Source organism: Excalfactoria chinensis, chromosome 2 (genome assembly GCF_039878825.1).
Source record: "Excalfactoria chinensis isolate bCotChi1 chromosome 2, bCotChi1.hap2, whole genome shotgun sequence".
Classification (NCBI taxonomy): domain Eukaryota; kingdom Metazoa; phylum Chordata; class Aves; order Galliformes; family Phasianidae; genus Excalfactoria; species Excalfactoria chinensis.
The window spans coordinates 40,019,907-40,038,579 of record NC_092826.1 but is presented as its reverse complement, the minus strand read 5'-3'; the positions used below and the strand labels follow the sequence as shown (position 1 = coordinate 40,038,579).

The following is an 18,673-nucleotide window of genomic DNA, read 5'->3' as shown; positions in this document are numbered from 1 at the left end:
GGCGTGTAGCATCATGGTGCGTAGCGAAAACTTCACAGCCAACCTTATGCTTTCTGCCTGCCTTTCCTCTCACATTACTGTATAATTAAAGTACAAAAGGGCCAGCCTCTTGCTACATCTTCCAGCGTATTGCTCTGTGTTTCTTCCTTTGCTACCTTATGCTGGTGACCCAGATTGGGAAATTCATTAACTTTTCTCCTGGACCAGACAGTGGTTTGTTTTTTGGTGACCACTTCTGTCCTCTGCCTAATCTGTTTTCTGAGCTGTGTAGAGAAGCTTCCTAGCAAGGGGCAGTTGTTATGTGCAGCCTATCTTTCCTAGGATTGTTCATCTCCTCTTTACTGAGATTACCTTGGTGGCAACTTGACAGTGAAAACTGATTGAATAGGAATGGCTGCATTAACAGGATCTGAGTCTTACACTGGATTTGTTTTGGGGAATGTGCTCTTCCTGAAAGATAGAAAGGATGAGTTCAGAGAGACCTTGTGTTCACCTGCCTGCCTTCATTCAGGATGGGTCTCTGAAGATGATTTCCTGACAAGGTCAAGCAGACAAGGTCAGCTGTAGAAGCTTCCTTTTAGTATAAAGACCAAGTAAGCAGTCAGTGTAACAATGGAACTACATTTTGCACTTTTCCCAGTTATTTGCTAGGGAGAAGCGAGAAGAAGTGGAAAAGTGCCTTGAGTAATGCCTGAGTAGTTGCTGCTGTTATTGCCACTTGCCTGTATGCTCTCTGTTCCTCATTGGGCCTTGCAGCTTACATATGCAGAAGCAGGGCAATAGAGATGATTTTTTTCCCCCCTGATAGAAGTAAAGAAAACCAGTCACCAGGAGAAGTCTAGACTAAGTAAACAGACAGTTAGTGTAGTTTCATTTATCTAACTAGTGTTGGCTTACATTTCTTTGCCACCAGACCATCATGCCACGTTGCAGTCTGAGACGGCCTGCAAAGCAAGCAACTGAAAATATAATGATGAGGATTAGAACTCATTTCTATTTGCAATAAAGTGCATCTCCATCCAGATACAAGTAGCTCTCAATACGAAGTCATATTGTTAGGTTAAGTAATAAGAACTGTACAGTAGTTCCTCTGGTAGAAAGAAAGAATTTGCATTCTGAACCTTGTGATTTATCTCTTATTGACATTTTTAGGCAAGAAGGTAATACTTAAGATTAAAAAAATTAAAAAAAATTTAAAAAAAAGAAAAGTTTTATTTTAGTCGTGTTTAAACTAAATCTAACTTTTGAATGACTGTGGGTTTCTTTTTGATTTTTGGCATGCTCCACTACTTCAAGAGTTGCCAATTTGCAGCATGCCAATCATACAGTCACAATAGCACTGCTATGCAAACAAGATCTCTGTTCAGATACAGTATGAGGGCTGAGCAGAGATTGTCCTTTCAGCTGTCCTTGCAGGCAAAACCAGAGCCTGTGAAATTTGGCTTAGATCAGGATTTTATGAAGGAGAGAGATTTAACAAATCATTTGGAAAATATATTTAGGAGCCCAAGATGTGACTATGGGATCACTCGTTACACCTTCTCTATTTATATGTAGTTTGTCTGCCCTGACTCAATTACAACTCTGTTTCTGTAAAATATTTTGCTTTCAGTTCAGACTGCTGAAAAGCATTTTCAAAATGTCAGTGTGTTAAGCGCTTAGTATTCGTAGGTTCCTCTGAAAAGCCCATATGTTACGTAAATTAATATCTAAGAGTAATTTTTGAATGGGTATCCATAGAGACATGGTTCAGAAAAACTATTAGTGTGTGTTTTCCTTCCAGTGGTTTCTGTGAAATACAGATTTTTACTTGAACGCTTCACACAATAAGGAGTCATTTCCTGAGCTGAAGTTGTACTCGTTGCATATAGCGATAACAGTATATGGTTTGTTTATTAATGGATTTGGTTTTTCTTTGCTCTTTCCTCCACAAAGTTGAATACTTGGTGATGGGAAATGCATGCATTCCTTTCATGTTTCCTGAAGCACCCCCTGTGTGATCATTCAGGAATGTATTCCCTGACTGTCTGTGTGCTGTTCCCTAGTGCACCTGGTGGACATCTGGAATGTGATAGAAGCCTTGCGGGAAAATGCCCTCAACAACCTGGATCCCAGCATCGAACTGAACGTGGCTCGCCTCGAAGCCGTGATTTCAACCATTTTCTACCAGCTCAACAAACGGATGCCAACAACCCACCAGATCAATGTGGAGCAGTCCATCAGCTTACTGCTCAACTTCTTGCTAGCAGCCTTTGATCCGTAAGTCTGCTTTCATACCCCCACGGGCTTCCCTCCCTCCCTGTCTAGTGAAAGGGTTTCGCTTGCTCTGAAAATATCTCTGGAAAACAATCCCACAAGCTATATTCTGACCCAAATAATGAGCGTGTGAATAGTGCTCGCTAGGGAGAGAACCTAAAATTAAGGGCCTCTCCTTTCTGCTGAGCCAAATACAGCACAAGCGTGTTTCCATCCAGTTTCTTAGATTCGTTCCAGTTTATATCAAAGAAGAATTATCTACAGAAATGAATTTACATCCACTTCTAATTTACGTTGTTATTTATTGACGTACCAGTGGCTGACACCACTGCAATGACTCTGCGGCAGTGACAGGGGTTAATAGCTCATTATTTGGAAAGAGCTCAATTTACTGCGCGTTCTTGCAGCTGTAAGCATTTTCTTTTCTGGCTCATCTCAGTGCAGTATGATTTTGAGACCATGACAGAAATAGGATAAAGACCAGGAGGTGAAACTGAAATTCGTGTTTCTTATTACTGCATGGAACCCGTTATTGCAAAAAGGACAGGTTCAAGATAGAGTAAGCTGCTTGCCGAAGCGAGTGTACCTTGTGTATGTATTACAGTTACTGAATGTGTAGACGTCAGCCTGCATTGTTGTGTTCAAAATCCTCAGCCCCATGCTAGTGGAGAGCAGCAGTTAAGTCTGTATATTACCTATTGCCTCTTTATGGCGGTTCATCAGTTGCAGACATCGGCCATGATGCCCTGACATCAGAGTGCTACCCCTCTCCCCTCCTTCTTTCCATCCTCTCACTCCATGGCCCCAGTGCTGGGTATCAGGGCTGGGTTTCATGCACCTTTTGGAGGCAGCCCAGCCAGGCGGCTCGGTCACCATGGCAACGAGGAGAAAAAGTACTTGTTCCACATGACAAGGCTGCACCCAGCCTCCCCTCCGGTCCCTCCGAGGGAAAAACAAGAAGTCAATCAGTTGTGGAACTGTAGCCTTGTCACAGATTATCTAGATTTACCTGTATCCGTGACAGGGCAGCTGCCCCGTAGGGCCTCCCCTCCCCTCCCGGGGCCCCGGAAAGGAAGGGAAAATAAAACAGTGGCAGCAATCTAAGGAGGAAAACTTATTTTACTAAATATGATATCGGAATACAATGATTGAGGTTAATTAATTGAACAAAACAAAGAGAGAGAGTCCCCGAAAACCGAGAGGCCTACTGTGAAGTCTAGGCGACACGGCAGGAATGCTTCTCACTCCCTGAGAGTCCGAGAGAGAGAGAGCGTTCCAGCCTGGGAGCGAGATTATAAATGTCCTCCTCCCGTGACTTATCTCTGGCCGCGGCGTCCTCTGGGATATGTAGTTCTTCTCCGAGAGCTGAGCACCTGGGATGCTACCATTCTACGGAACTGGAGTATGGATGATCCATACTGCACATGATGTTATAATGTGGAATATTGACAGCAGCACCACAAAACTATGACATTCCACCCCTTATTCTACATTATTACATCATGGTTAATACATATATACATATATACACGTATATAAAACTATGATAGCTAAATAGTACATTTAAATGTAACATAATTAAATGTATAATTATAATAACTAAAACACACTACACATACAAATATATACATAGATACATAGAATTATTGACTGCACTCCCCCAGCATCAAATTCCCTTGTGGTACACATTGAACATCCCCATCCTTCTGCATTACCCACCAAGTGCACCCAGGTCCCTGGGCAAAAACAGTTCCACGGACAGGTTTTCCTTTTCCGGAGGCTGGAAGGACCCAAACAGCTTTTCCCAACATGTTCCTTACATGTACAACAGGGACCTTATCTCCTTCTATTGTGTGTAGGGGGCTAGATTGGCTAGGACCATCACGATTAACAGATCCTCTTGTATTGACCAACCAAGTGGCTTCTGCCAGGTGCTTTTCCCAGTGCTTAAATGTTCCACCACCCATTGCTTTCAACATTGTTTTCAACAACCCATTATATCGTTCAATTTTACCAGAAGCTGGTGCATGGTAGGGAATATGATAAACCCATTCAATGCCATGATCTTTGGCCCAAGTATTTATAAGGGAATTTTTGAAATGTGTCCCATTATCAGATTCAATTCTTTCTGGGGTGCCATGCCGCCACAGGACTTGTTTCTCAAGACCCAGTATGGTGTTTCGGGCGGTAGCATGGGGTACTGCGTATGTTTCAAGCCACCCAGTAGTTGCCTCCACCATGGTAAGCACATAGCATTTACCACTGCGAGATCGTGGCAAGGTGATATAATCAACCTGCCACGCTTCCCCATATTTGTACTTTTGCCATTGCCCTTCCTCCCAGAGAGGTTTCATCCTCTTGGCTTGTTTAATTATGGCACATGTTTCACAGTCATGAATAACCTGTGCAATAGCGCCCATAGTTAAGTCCACCCCTCGGTCTCTGGCCCACTTATATGTTGCATCTCTTCCTTGATGGCCCGAGGTCTCATGGGCCCATCGAGCCAGAAATAGTTCACCTTTATTTTGCCAGTCCAAGTCGATTTGAGCCACCTCAATTCTGGCAGCTTTATCTACCTGATGGTTGTTTTGTTGTTCTTCAGTAGCCCGACTCTTGGGCACGTGTGCATCCACGTGACGCACCTTTACAACCATACGTTTTGTTCGGGCAGCAATGTCTTTCCAAAGTTCAGCAGCCCAAACAGGTTTACCCCTCCGCTGCCAGTTCTTCTGTTCCCACTGCTGTAACCACCCCCATAAGGCATTTGCCACCATCCATGAGTCAGTATAAAGATAAAGCATTGGCCACTTCTCCCGTTCAGCAACATCTAAGGCCAGCTGGACAGCTTTTACCTCTGCAAACTGACTTGATTCTCCCTTACCTTCAGTGGCCTCCGCAACCTGTCGTGTGGGGCTCCACACAGCAGCCTTCCATTTGCGATGCTTTCCTACAATACGACATGATCCATCAGTGAACAGGGCATATTTCTTTTCATTTTCTGGTAGCTCGTTGTATGGTGGGGCTTCTTTAGCACGTGACACCTCTTCTGTTGGTGACGTTCCAAACCTTTTACCTTCAGGCCAGTCCATGATCACCTCTAAAATTCCTGGACGGTTGAGGTTCCCCATCCGCGCTCGTTGTGTAATCAGTGTAATCCACTTGCTCCAGGTGACATCGGTAGCATGATGGGTGGAGGGAACCTGTCCTTTGAACATCCAGTTCAGCACTGGTAGCCGAGGTGCCAGAAGGAGCTGCGTTTCAGTACCAACTACTTCGGAAGCAGCCCGAACCCCCTCATATGCGGCTAAGATCTCCTTCTCAGTTGGAGTGTAGCACTCTTCAGACCCCTTATACGCTCGACTCCAAAATCCCAGGGGTCGGCCTCGGGTCTCTCCTGAGGCCCTTTGCCACAAACTCCAAGTGGGACCTTTCTCTCCAGCAGCAGTGTAGAGGATGTTCTTTACATCCTGTCCCGTTCGTACTGGCCCCAAGGCCACGGCACGGGCTATCTCTTGTTTTATCTGCTCAAAAGCCTGCTGCTGCTCAGGGCCCCATGCAAATTCATTCTTCTTCCGTGTTACATGATAAAGGGGGCTTACAATGAGGCTGTAGTTTGGAATGTGCATCCTCCAAAAGCCCACTACACCCAGGAAGGACTGTGTCTCTTTCTTGTTAGTTGGTGGAGACATGGCAGTGATTTTGTCAATCACATCTGTTGGGATGTGACGACGTCCATCCTGCCACTTTATACCTAGAAACTGAATTTCTTGGGCAGGCCCTTTTACTTTGCTTTGCTTAATAGCAAAACCAGCTTGTAGAAGAATTTGGATAATCTTCTCCCCTTTTGTGAAAACTTCCTCTGCTGTATCACCCCACACAACAATGTCATCAATGTACTGCAGGTGCTCAGGAGCACCACCCTGTTCCAATACAGTTTGGACCAACCCATGGCAAATGGTTGGGCTGTGCTTCCACCCCTGGGGCAAACGGTTCCAGGTATACTGAATGCCCCTCCAGGTGAAGGCAAACTGTGGCCTACATTCTGCGGCCAGAGGGATGGAGAAGAAAGCATTAGCAATGTCAATGGTGGCATACCATTTGGCTGCTTTTGACTCCAGCTCATACTGGAGTTCCAACATGTCCGGCACAGCAGCACTCAGTGGGGGTGTTACCTCATTCAGGCCACGGTAGTCTACTGTTAGCCTCCATTCTCCACTGGCTTTACGCACTGGCCATATAGGGCTATTAAAAGGTGAGTGAGTTTTACTGATCACTCCCTGATTTTCCAGCTGGCGAATCAAATCATGAATGGGGAGCAAGGAATCCCTGTTGGTGCGGTACTGCCGCCTGTGCACTGTCTTTGTAGCAATCGGTACTTGCTGCTCTTTTACTCGTAGCAGCCCCACAACAGACGGGTCCTTTGACAGGCCAGGCAAAACAGACAGCTGCTTAATGTTGTCTACAGCAGCTATTCCAAAGGCCCATCGATACCCCTTAGGATCCTTGAAATGCCCCCTTCTGAGGTAATCAATACCCAGTATACATGGAGCCCCTGGGCCAGTCACAATAGGATGTTTTTGCCAGTCTTTACCAGTGAGGCTTATTTCGGCCTCTAATACAGTCAATTCTTGAGAGCCCCCAGTCACTCCAGAAATATGGATTGATTCTGTCCCTTCATGACTGGAGGGCATTAGAGTGCACTGTGCACCGGTATCCACCAGTGCCTTATATTCCTGTGGTTCTGATGTGCCAGGCCATCGAATCCACACAGTCCAATAAACTCTATTATCCCTCTCCCTCCCCTGACTGAGGGCAGGGCCCCTCTATTGGTTACCTGTGATGACTGGAGCAACGGTGCTGGTGGTTGGGATGTTTTGTAGTTCTCTCACCCGTGCTCGTAGTACAGAAGTAGGCTGGTCGTGCCACTTCCTCATGTCTTCTCCGCGGTCACGTAGGTAGCGCCACATGGAAACACGTGGTGGAATTGTACTGTTGTTCCTTGCTCGAACTGGAAAACGTGTGCGTCTAATAGCTGAGACTTTTGATGATACAGGGTAGGAGTAGGACTGGAATACTTTGATCAGATCCTTCACTAAACCTGGTGGCTCATACGGGAATTGACCTTCGTCAGTCGTTTCTGATACTACCACAGGATCACTACGATTTGTTGATGGAAACATTTTCTTGCACATTTCATCTAGTCGGTCTTCTAGCCGTGAGATGGCAGAAACTGCGGCGCGCAGTGGGGGGAGCTGCTGTTCGATGTTTTGAAGTGTGATAATCAGTTCAACAACTTGAGGCCTTCTCTGTTGGTCCTCGTATCCTCCAAAAGTTGTTACCAGTGACTGTGCATATCTCTCTGGTGCTGTACTTGTGAGTTTCTGCCACATGTCAGGACCGGTCCTCACTTTCTCAGGATCACGTTCGTTTGGACCAGGGTTGTACAACATTTCCATCATGGCCATTTCCCTCAGGTACTGGATACCTTTCTGGATGGTATCCCACCTAATCATTTTAGGCTTCAAAGCATCCTTGTAGGGGTACCTTTCTCTCACGGCTTCTAACAGTCGCTCCCAGAGAGTGGCATCTCCATCCGAACTTCTGCTAATTCCTCTGTCGATACCTGGGTCTTGGGCAATACTTCCTAGTTGGCGAGCTTCGTTACCATCTAGGGACAAGCTGTTGGCCCCACTGTCCCAGCAGCGAAGCAACCAGGCAAGGACACCTTCATTTTGACGCCGTGTAAACTCTTTTCTTGAGCCTTGGATTTCAGTCAGCTTCAGAGGTCGACGATAAGTAATTTCCTCCTCATCATCAGTCTCTTCTTCATGCCTCTTGGTTTTTCTTTTTGCTTTTTTTGGTGCCGATCCAGACGAGGGGCCTGGTTCTTCTGCTGCCTGCTCTGCTTCTCCTTCTCTTCGTTCTAGACGCGTGGACACCCGTTTCCATTTCTTGCCTTCCACAGGGGCAACTGACATTGTTACTGGTGCCTCCTGTGACTGATCAGAGTTGACTTGGGATTTTCCTTTTTTGGCTTGAATCTCAGATCGAAAACTCTCTCTCTCCAGAATAGTATTATACAGAGCACGGTATGCGTAAGCCAAACCCCAAATAATGTTTACCTCCTTAGATTTCTGACCCAAGTATTCACTTAATTTCTCAGGGTCCCTCAGGTGTTCAAGAGTGAAATCCCACGACACTGCGGGTCCCCACGCTTCTAAGATCTTTCCTAAACCTTTCCATATTCCCTGCCAGTCAGCATTTTCTGGTTTTAGAGAAGACTTCCGTATAGAACGAATGTATTGGAATACATTCATTAATATTGATAACATGGCCACAAGTATGGGCACTAACTCGGCTATTGAAAAATGTGCGGCAATCTGAGAGTACAGCCTGTACACTGGATTGAGAATTTTGGTGTCTGTAAAATTGTCTATTCCATCTGGGAAGCAAGTGCTTGAAAAATTGACCATTCCATCTGGGATGTAAGTGCCAACATTCAAATTATACCATATCACATATAAATACCAGGCAGGTGTCTCCATCAGTGCCCTTATTAGGTTATATATATACATAATACCACAACAAAAAATCATGGGATGGACAAATGGCCAATACGTTGAGAAGATCATAATTGCTTTCAATCCCTTAAACAGAGCAGCTGGAATGGAGAGTAGATTCATAGCTGGTAGTAATTAGCAGACACTGTGAAAGTCAGAGCCAGCTAACTGTGCTCTGAGAGAGCAAGAGAATCTCTTTGCTTTCTTCACGAAAGCAAGATAGCAATGCTCAGAGTGTACAGCTACTCCTGAATGTTGACAGTTCGCCTGGAATTTCAAGGTCAAGCTCCCAGGCGCAGAAACGTAAACTTTAGATAGCTCCTTAAAGGAAAAAAAAACTCGTAGCTCTGTAAAAAACTAAAAGGACAGCAGGAAAAACAGCAGCTTTTGCAGTTTTTGCCCACTTTTACCCAAATTATGCCCACTTTTGCTGGCAATCTGCCCGCATCCTCCACCAATAATCTGTCACAGATTATCTAGATTTACCTGTATCCGTGACAGGGCAGCTGCCCCGTAGGGCCTCCCCTCCCCTCCCGGGGCCCCGGAAAGGAAGGGAAAATAAAACAGTGGCAGCAATCTAAGGAGGAAAACTTATTTTACTAAATATGATATCGGAATACAATGATTGAGGTTAATTAATTGAACAAAACAAAGAGAGAGAGTCCCCGAAAACCGAGAGGCCTACTGTGAAGTCTAGGCGACACGGCAGGAATGCTTCTCACTCCCTGAGAGTCCGAGAGAGAGAGAGCGTTCCAGCCTGGGAGCGAGATTATAAATGTCCTCCTCCCGTGACTTATCTCTGGCCGCGGCGTCCTCTGGGATATGTAGTTCTTCTCCGAGAGCTGAGCACCTGGGATGCTACCATTCTACGGAACTGGAGTATGGATGATCCATACTGCACATGATGTTATAATGTGGAATATTGACAGCAGCACCACAAAACTATGACAAGCCTTCAGGAATAATTTTTCCCTCTCAACAGCAGTAAAACAGGGAATAAGCATTTTAATGTACGCCGTTGGGACTGTGACAAGAGCACAAAAGGACAAGGAAAATGGCCGGACACACGCACTGGTGCATGCCGCACGCAAACTGCTGCCCAGCTGACAAGCAGAAGCCCCAGGACCATGAGAGCAGGAGCTGTGATAACGTGCTTGTTTTGTAGCTTACCACGGGGGGGGAGTGGGGGGGTGGAGGTGTCAGCTGGATGTCAAGGCCACTCGTAGCAACACTGAGAATAAGATTTTGCTCCTTTGTACAGAAACAGAATGTGAGAGCAGGGTTCGGCTTCCCCTGAGCACAGCTTCCCACATGCTGTGTGTGGTGACTTGGTTTGGGCTCCCAAAGGACCTGAGGAGGCCCTAAGCATCTCCTTGTCCTCCTCGTGCTGCTGCCTTCAGTTGGGTACACAGGGTGTGTTTCCTAGGGCAGAGACAGAGCACCATGAGGAAAATTTTGCCTTGGGACCTGATGTGGGGACTGGCTGCACATCACTCTGTGTTAAATGAACCAAACATTGTGTGTGTGGTTCATCTAACCACAAGGTTCAGATGCAGTCTGTGATGCATAAGTTCAGGCTTCACGGAGATCCGTGTCAGCTAGATGTCTCTTTCATGAGATGGATGCTTGCCCACCTATCACAAATATAGGCATGAAAGTCAAACAGTCTGATTCTCAAAACTGGTGTCAAAATCCTTTAGTGTGACTCAGATGATTGATGTTTTGTTTTGAGTGTTTGTTTAGCAACCGCTTGTGGTGCAGATTTCCCTGATTCTGATGGGAGTTACTCCTGCTCAATAGAGGAGTGTAGAGCTGTCTGGGTTCTTAGCAGCAGTGACACGTGTCCATACATTGCATATAGAGAGAAAGGAGTGGAGCTGTGAGGCTGGATGAAGCCTTTTCTCCAATTCCTTCATCTTTTGGAGAAACTGGACAGTTAAGCTAAACTGCCTGGAGTCTTTTCTGATGGAAAAGAGGATTTTATTAGGTGCATGAGTCATGCTGAAATCAAAATAGTCACTCCTAAAATAGTCCTGTTGTCTTTGACCCAAGTTCGCTCCTCTGATTTTTTTAGCCATGTTTTCAAGAAAATGGTTGGTCTTTCCAAAGTGCCATCTGAACTTCCAGATTGTGAGGGGTGTGTTTATTAACAAATAAGATCACTTTTGATTCTATGTACGCGGACAGCAACAACAAACCCAAACCATAAAAAAACCCACTCAGAACTGCTTTCTAAGGCTTAAAACAACATCGTAGCTCTTCAGTATCAATGAGAACTGATCACAGAATGCCTTGGTGTCTGTGGCTTTGCAGAGCAAAGGCTGCTCCTGCTGTCTTGTGGGCAGTTTCTGAAGAGATTGCTCAGTTGCTCACATCCTATTTGAAATGCATCGGAAAGGAATGGAGAAGTGGAGTCCATCACTTAGTGTATAAGAAAGGACCACAAGGGACAAGTCAGTATGTGATTTAAAATCCAATACACCTCTAATTTATTCAACTCCGGTCAATATATACTGCCCCACATGTACCATGCTGGCAACCTGCTAGAAACAAGTTGAAGATCATCCAAGCTTTATACAGCGCTGCTTTTATTTATAGCCCACTTAAAATCTGGCAGGATTCTCTGCCTTTCTGCAGGGAACATTCCCCTAGGTCTGCAGTACGGTTGTCTTCTTGGGAGCTAGCATCTGGCCAGCACAACTCAGTTATCATGGTACAATGCCAGCTTCCTGTGCTGAGCCCTCATCCCAATTCTACGCATCCCATATTCTTTCACAGCACTGGAGGTAATTATGCCCCCCTGCTGCCTGAGCTTGAAGGGAGGAAAAAGTGGGGAGGAGTTATAGTGTGTGAGATTTCACGTTACATTTCCAGTGGTGCCCTTCCATGCTAAACCAAAACCAAAGTGCAACCTCAAAAAACTGCAAGTCGACAAAATCAAAATTCACAGACAGAAATGTCGTTCTGCTTAATTTTCCCCTAGCACATGGAAGTTGCTTTCATGTGATAGAGGTCCCTGATAGGTAAAAAGTGGTGAATGGGCAGACTTAAAAAAAAAATAAGAAAATGGACAAAACCATTCCTGGTTTGCAATATAATGCCACATGGAAATTGGGTGATATTTTTGCTTCAAGGGCTCAGGTGTTTAGCTGGCTTTATGAACTAATCACATACCTCATTCACTGGCGCACAGACGCTACGCAACATGACAAGTTCAAACCTCTCTGAAAAATTCATCCCAAGACATGTCAAAGCCCAGACAGCCAACTAGGTGGGATGTCAGCCTCGCTCAATAAGGCAGTTCCTAAAAAGACTCTTATTAAGCAGACTGTAAGATAATCTGTTCTAGGTCATCTTCAGTATCTGCTCAGTATTGCAATACAGCTGTTCTTCCCGCAGAGTTTAACTGACAAGAATATCACAGATAGCAGATATTTCTGTCCCTTGGTGTGTTTTTCTCACAGATAGAGCTGAGAGCTCTGGGTGATGAACAAACTAAACCTAATTTCAGGGGCTAGACTTCTGCAGAGTGAAGAGGAAATATACATGCCTGTTTTTAATCAAGCGTATATTTGAGCTATATTGAGTTCAACACATAGAAATGCTCAGTGTCTGTTTGGATATATAAATTCGTGCTAGGCCATCCACTTCGAGCTGTGAAGTGTAAAACTGCCCTCTTGAACATCTTTGCCAATCATTGAAAGTGGTGTGGTCAGGCTGGATTTCATGGAGGAAGTGCTACAAAAAGAAGCATGTCAGAGAATCAGCCATTATGAATTTTTCTTTCCTGAATGAGAGAATGTTGCTTGGTTCCAATAATTTTGTCCCTGAAATCCATTTGTGAAAATCATAGAGTCATTGAATGACCTAGGTTGGAAAAGCCCAGGAGGTTGTACCTACAGCCTCTGACAATACAGCTTCCATTGCTCCAGTTAAGGTGGATCATAGAATCATAGAACAGCCTGGGTTGAAAAGGACCACAATGATCATCTGGTTTCAACCCCCTGTTATGTTCAGGGTCACCAACCACCAGACCAGGCTGCTCAGAGTCACATCCAGCCTGGCCTTGAATGCCTCCAGGGATGGGGCATCCACAGCCTCCTTGGGCAACCTGTTCCAGTGTGTCACCACCCTCTGTGTGAAAAACATCCTCCTAATATCTAACCTAAATCTCCCATGTCTTAGTTTAAAACCATTTCCCCTTGTCCAGTCACTATCCGCTCTGATAGGAAGTTCACAAGTACAGAAGTTTTGCTACTAGGACTTGATGGACAGTTGATCAGGCAGTCTGGGGGACTTCCCCACTCTGGAGAGAGGTCATCTTTCCCTGCAATCACACATTGAATGAAGAAACCTTCTGCTTTGCTCTGTGTCTAAAAGCATGTATTACTTTTTGCCCTTTTCCCTCCAGCAGCAGGAGATAACCTTAGTGCCCTGACCGCCATTCCCTTCTCTAAGTACTCTCTCTCATGCTGCTGCTGAGTGCATGTCAGCTTCAGGGGTTGCCTTGGCCATCATTAATGCTTCCAGCACTTTTCTGCAGGGAACTGAAGAGGAACTTCTGGAAGAAGGGTGCTTTATAAAACCAAAACATTTTCTGCCCTCTCCTGTTTCTACTAGCAGAATTTATATTTTCCTGCATCATTTGTTAGGGTAGTATGGTTAGCCTGCAGTTGGACTTGATGATCTTTAAAGTCTTTTCCAACCTGAGCAATTCTATGATTCTATCCAGCCTAAACCTTTGCTCAGTGGAGGGTTTCATGCTGCTGTGAGCTGCTGCTCTGGCATTGGCTTTTATGACTCAAACAGTGTGAGGCTGCACAGCTGCCAGTCAAGGGCATCTGTAGTGCTTAGCAGTAGCTTAGGGCACTTCTGTATCTGAGTGATACTGTAAAGTCTTAGGCCCCATTATCCGCTCTGTTCATCAGTCATATTTATTTATGCATGCATGTGTGTCTATGTATGTGCGCACACACACGTATATTTTTGGAGGGCTAATTGAATTTCTACTGGGTCTAGTGATGCTTTTATGAATACAAATGACCGATACAAAACACAGTGTCAGAAGTAATCAACTCTAACCAAGAGACTGAAGAGATAAATGAAATCTTATTCTTTTATGTTCCTCTGTTTCGTACCATTTGTGTGTGGGAAATGCCAGTGGCTCTGGGATAGAGAGCTGAAGGCGAGTTGATGTGTCTGCCACTCAAGAGCATAATCCTGTTAGTAAACATAACTAAATCTACTGGGAAAAAAATATCTAAATCTGAAGTAGTTCCACATGGGCTTCATTTTTCTTCCCAATTTTTTCCAAACGCTATTGCTTCCACTTAGCATTTATTTTTCTCTAGCATAACAACTCTTTCAAAAGCAGGTAAAAGCCTCATGATAAAAACACTACAGAAAGAAATCCCCAAAGGTCTGGAGGGTACGATGCAAAAGAAAAGGAGTGCAAAATGATCAAATTCTCAGCTTTAGCCACTGTTTGTTTGCACAAATTAAAAGTCTAACCAACAAAGAGTGGAAATGCAAAGAACTGGAATAGATTCTGAAAGTCTTATGCTGGGATTTTAATCTCAGGAAGCCAGGCAAAGGGAGCACAATGTAATGAAAAAGAAGACGTGCACCAAAGCCAGCGCTAAAGAACACAGTAAAGATTTACTTCTTAAATACTGAAGTAGCGAATTTGTTTCTTTTTGTCTGCATCTCTTGTTGATTTTCTGACAAAAAAAAAAGCAGAATTTTAAAAAATGAATATAGCTGTAAAGCATGTAGTGTGCTTTAATGTGCTAAAACAAGTAGAAGAGGGAAGCCATGAATTTGTCCTTCGGTATTACTGTTGCATAAACAGCGGTAACGGTGATCACCTTAATGCACAATGAGATAAGCAGTTTAATACTGAGAGTCACATACATTGTGCCTCACTTTTGAGGTCTCTACAGAGCAACGTACTGATGTTTGCTCTTGCAAAACTTCAGAGGTCTTTGTGTGTGAATCTCCTTATAGCGTGTATTACAGTATGTAGTGTCAATGATAAACATTTGAAATGGAAAGAGATCCGCATTACAAAATATGTCTACTTTCTATTTTTGAACAGGGAAGGACATGGTAAAATTTCCGTTTTTGCAGTCAAAATGGCCTTGGCAACTCTTTGTGGAGGAAAGATCATGGACAAATTAAGATGTAAGTCTTTGGGGTGGTATTTTATTATCTGTTAATCATTGTTTTATTTGGAGATACAGTAGTACAGGCAGGGAGAAGGAGGAACTGGAATAGTTTATAGTTTCATTGCTGGGTTTGGGATTTGCACTGTATGCACCTGCATGAAAATCCCACTAAAAGTTTGGCTGAATGTCACAGAAGATTTCATGCTTTTGAGGCCACATTGCACATATTCAGGCTCTGAATAGTGAAAAATTGTTGTTTTTTTTCTTTGGGATGATTAAATGCAGATCAAGTGCCTCAAATGTTCATCACGAAGCATCATATAGCAGTTTCTTAGGCTTTAGAAAAAAACAACACAAAACATCTCATTTAGCACTTAGAAGTACGATATATTTACTCACTATTCATATTTCTTCCCATGGGGCACTTATTAACTCCATCTATTTTGCAGAATGCATTCTCATTTCACAGGACTTCTTTGCAGTTCCCAATCAGCTAAGATATATTTTACATGTGGCAGCAAGGAAAGTCTTCATGTTCAGTGCTGTGATGTCTGTAGTTCAGGTCCAGAACATTTTCCAAACATTTTCACCAAAGGATTAAGGTTAACCTTCAGTTTCCTCTGAGCCTTCTTCCACAGCTGAAGAAAATGGGATTTACAAACTGATGGGATTTACAAACATTTACAGTGTTTGGAATTTACCAAGTGTTGTTGGTTAGAGTAGGCCCATAGAAATTGCAGATGCACGGTTAGCTTTCCAGATTTGGTGTCATTTTTTAGTATGCAGTTTCTGTGTGGGGATTCAAATGCAGAGTGACTGTAAATTCAACAGTGTTCTCTAGGCTGCTTTAAGAATAAGGAGCAGAGTGCATGCAGTGGGAGACTGGGGAATGATATTAATTTTTCCAGTAGCAGCCTCAAGTTTCTATCACTGTCACTTCATTCCAGCTTCCTAGAAATGAAGCAGCTGACATCACAGCCTGAAAAATGATAGATATGCCTTAGTCCATGATCCCATGATAGACTTAGGATCCTTTGAGACAAGAGGAAAAGTAGTGGGTGAGAAAAGAGAAACCTGCGTATCTGGAGCAATAAAGCGATTTAGTATTTTTCTACAAGAACAAAAAAGCTAACCAGAGAAAAGAATAGAAAATAAAGTATTTGAAAGAGCTTGTGTTTTGTGTGTCCATAACAATGTTAATTAATTAATTAATGAGCTTGTTTTGAAGATTTAAATTTGACAGGGTAAGCTGGCAGTAGGAAAAAAGCTGATGTTGCGTATCTTGTCAAATTAGATCCTTCTTATCTGATTAAATTGCTGCCTCGTGTCATGCATCAGACTTCACTTAGAAGATGACCACACACAATGGGGGAAAAAATAAAGCAGGAATATTTACATATCAAAATCAGCTTCTTTTTTATATGTAAATCGTTCTCTTTGTATTCTACTGAGTAGGGTTATACTTAAAAATGCGGTAATAGTGGCTGTTCCCATAAGCAGAACATGTTGTTTAGCACTTCTGTTTCAGATCAGATAATACTGAATTAAGAGCAGATTTGAAGCTCAAACTGAAGTTGACGTGTCCTTTTCTTGTCTTTTTTCCCCCTCAGATATATTCTCAATGATTTCAGACTCCAGTGGAGTGATGGTTTATGGCAAATACGACTTGTTTCTGCGAGAGGTGCTCAAGCTGCCCACAGCTGTTTTCGAAGGGCCTTCATTTGGTTATACTGAGCAATCAGCAAAATCTTGTTTCTCACAACAGGTAAATGAAGAACGAGTGTTATCGACACAGGCTTTCAGTCACACCTCAGAGGAGGCATGACTGGATGGAGATTCACTTTGCTGATTTCTGGCATGCAGGTTAGGTACATGCAGTTGGAATCTAGTCTCTATAGGTTCCCTACATAGTCACCAAGAAGGAAGCAACTTTGCTAAAAAGTAATTCAGAGCAGGGTCCTAGCCTAGTTTCTAAATTAGAGACCCTGTGGAGACTAAATTCCTAATCTAATCACTGAAGTTAAATGCAAACGCCTAAGTAATGTAAATGCCCCCAAGACATGCTGTCTCCCACTGCAGTTTGTTGTTGCTGCTGCAACATATATGAAACTTTAACTTCACCATAAAAACTCTCGTCAACCAAACTGCATGTTTTTCAGGTGATGCTGTACACACAAAAATAAAAGTTTACAGGGGAGTAGAAAATTTTGTCTCTCCATTGCAAATGGAAATCAGTAGGCACTAGAAAATCCCTATCTCCAATGAAATACCATCAGAAAAACAGTGAGGTTACCCTGAAGAGAGTAGTGGATTTGCCACACCTCACCAAGCTGTGTAGGCACAGCTTGGCACACCGCTTTGGCAGCAGCTAAAAGCAAACACTGATTTCCCATCACTGGGGCTGAGTGTCCACTTTTCCAATACAGTGGAAGGAAAGAGATCCTCTGGCATTTGCCATGCAGCGCACTGAGCAATGCCATAAAGGCACTGAGCAATGCCATTCAGGGCCAATATGTCGGCCAGACCCTCTACATAGAGAGGTCTGCTGCCTCCCGGGTGCCCGGGTTAAGGATGTAAGGATGAAGCTTCCTTCCCTAGTCCACCCCTCTGACTACTATCCCCTATTAATGTTCCAAGTTGGTAGTGATGAGGTAGGCAGAACTTCCATGAGGACTCTGAAAAAGGATTTCAGAGCCTTGGGGCGACAGGTAAAGGGTTCGGGAGCACAAGTTGTGTTCAACTCTATCCAACCTGCTTCAGGGAAGAATGAGGGATTCAATATAATGGGCCAACAGATCAATACCTGGCTCCGAGCTTGGTGTGCCCGGCAGGGGTTTGGGTTTTTTGACCTTGGGTTCCACTGGTCAAAAGGGATCTTAAGGAGAGAATTGGGTAGGTTCATCCAGAGGGCTTTAAACTAGTTATGAAGGGGGGTGGGGCAGTAGCTGGGGTCACCAAAATGGAAACTGCATGCCATGTCCCTGTTCTTGCAGGAGAGGGGTATGCTTCTAAACCCCTAAGGTCATGGCCCTTGGTGAAGGAGGAGGATGACTTGCCTCCTTGTAGGAAAAACACGAGGGCTGGTGTTAAGCTGGTGGCTGTGGAAACGCCTAATAGTAGTCACAAGGCTATTAGGGCTGCTGCTGATCGCAAGGAGGCCAAGCTCAGGTGCCTTTATGCTAATGCACGCAGCATGGGTAATAAACAAGAGGAGCTGGAGGCCATTGTTTGTTCAGAAAATTTTGATATAGTTGCCGTCACTGAAACATGGTGGAATGACTCCCACACATGGAGTGCAGTGATTGAGGGCTACCAACTTTTTAAAAAAAATAGGCTAGGTAGGAAAGGTGGTGGTGTAGCTCTCTATGTTAAAAAAGATTGTGAATGTGTGGAAATCAATAATGATGATGACAGGGTTGAAAGCTTATGGATCAGAATAAAAACCAAGGCCAACAATACCGATGTTATTGTGGGAGTTTGCTACAGGCCACCTACCCAGGATGATGAGGTAGATGAGATGCTTTATAGGCAATTGGGGGAGGTCTCAAGGTCACTCCCCCTCATTCTGGTGGGGGATTTCAACTTCCCTGACATCTGCTGGGATTACAATACAGCAGACAGGGAACAGTCTCGGAGGTTCCTAGAGTGTGTGGGAGATAACTTCCTGACACAGTTGGTGAAGGAGCCGAC

General features: G+C 44.1%; 1 protein-coding gene across 7 annotated transcripts in view; it reads left to right on the top strand.

Annotated features, from left to right (window-relative positions):
* The window catches only part of DTNA (dystrobrevin alpha), a 219,347-nt gene that overhangs the window by 141,026 nt on the left and 59,648 nt on the right, over positions 1 to 18,673 (top strand). For all 7 annotated transcript variants that reach the window (XM_072330605.1, XM_072330607.1, XM_072330610.1 and 4 more), the window contains exons 4-6: positions 2,046 to 2,259; positions 14,914 to 14,999; positions 16,594 to 16,748. In XM_072330605.1, the coding sequence (XP_072186706.1) occupies positions 2,046 to 2,259; positions 14,914 to 14,999; positions 16,594 to 16,748 (455 nt within the window). The remainder of the gene's footprint in view (positions 1 to 2,045; positions 2,260 to 14,913; positions 15,000 to 16,593; positions 16,749 to 18,673) is intronic.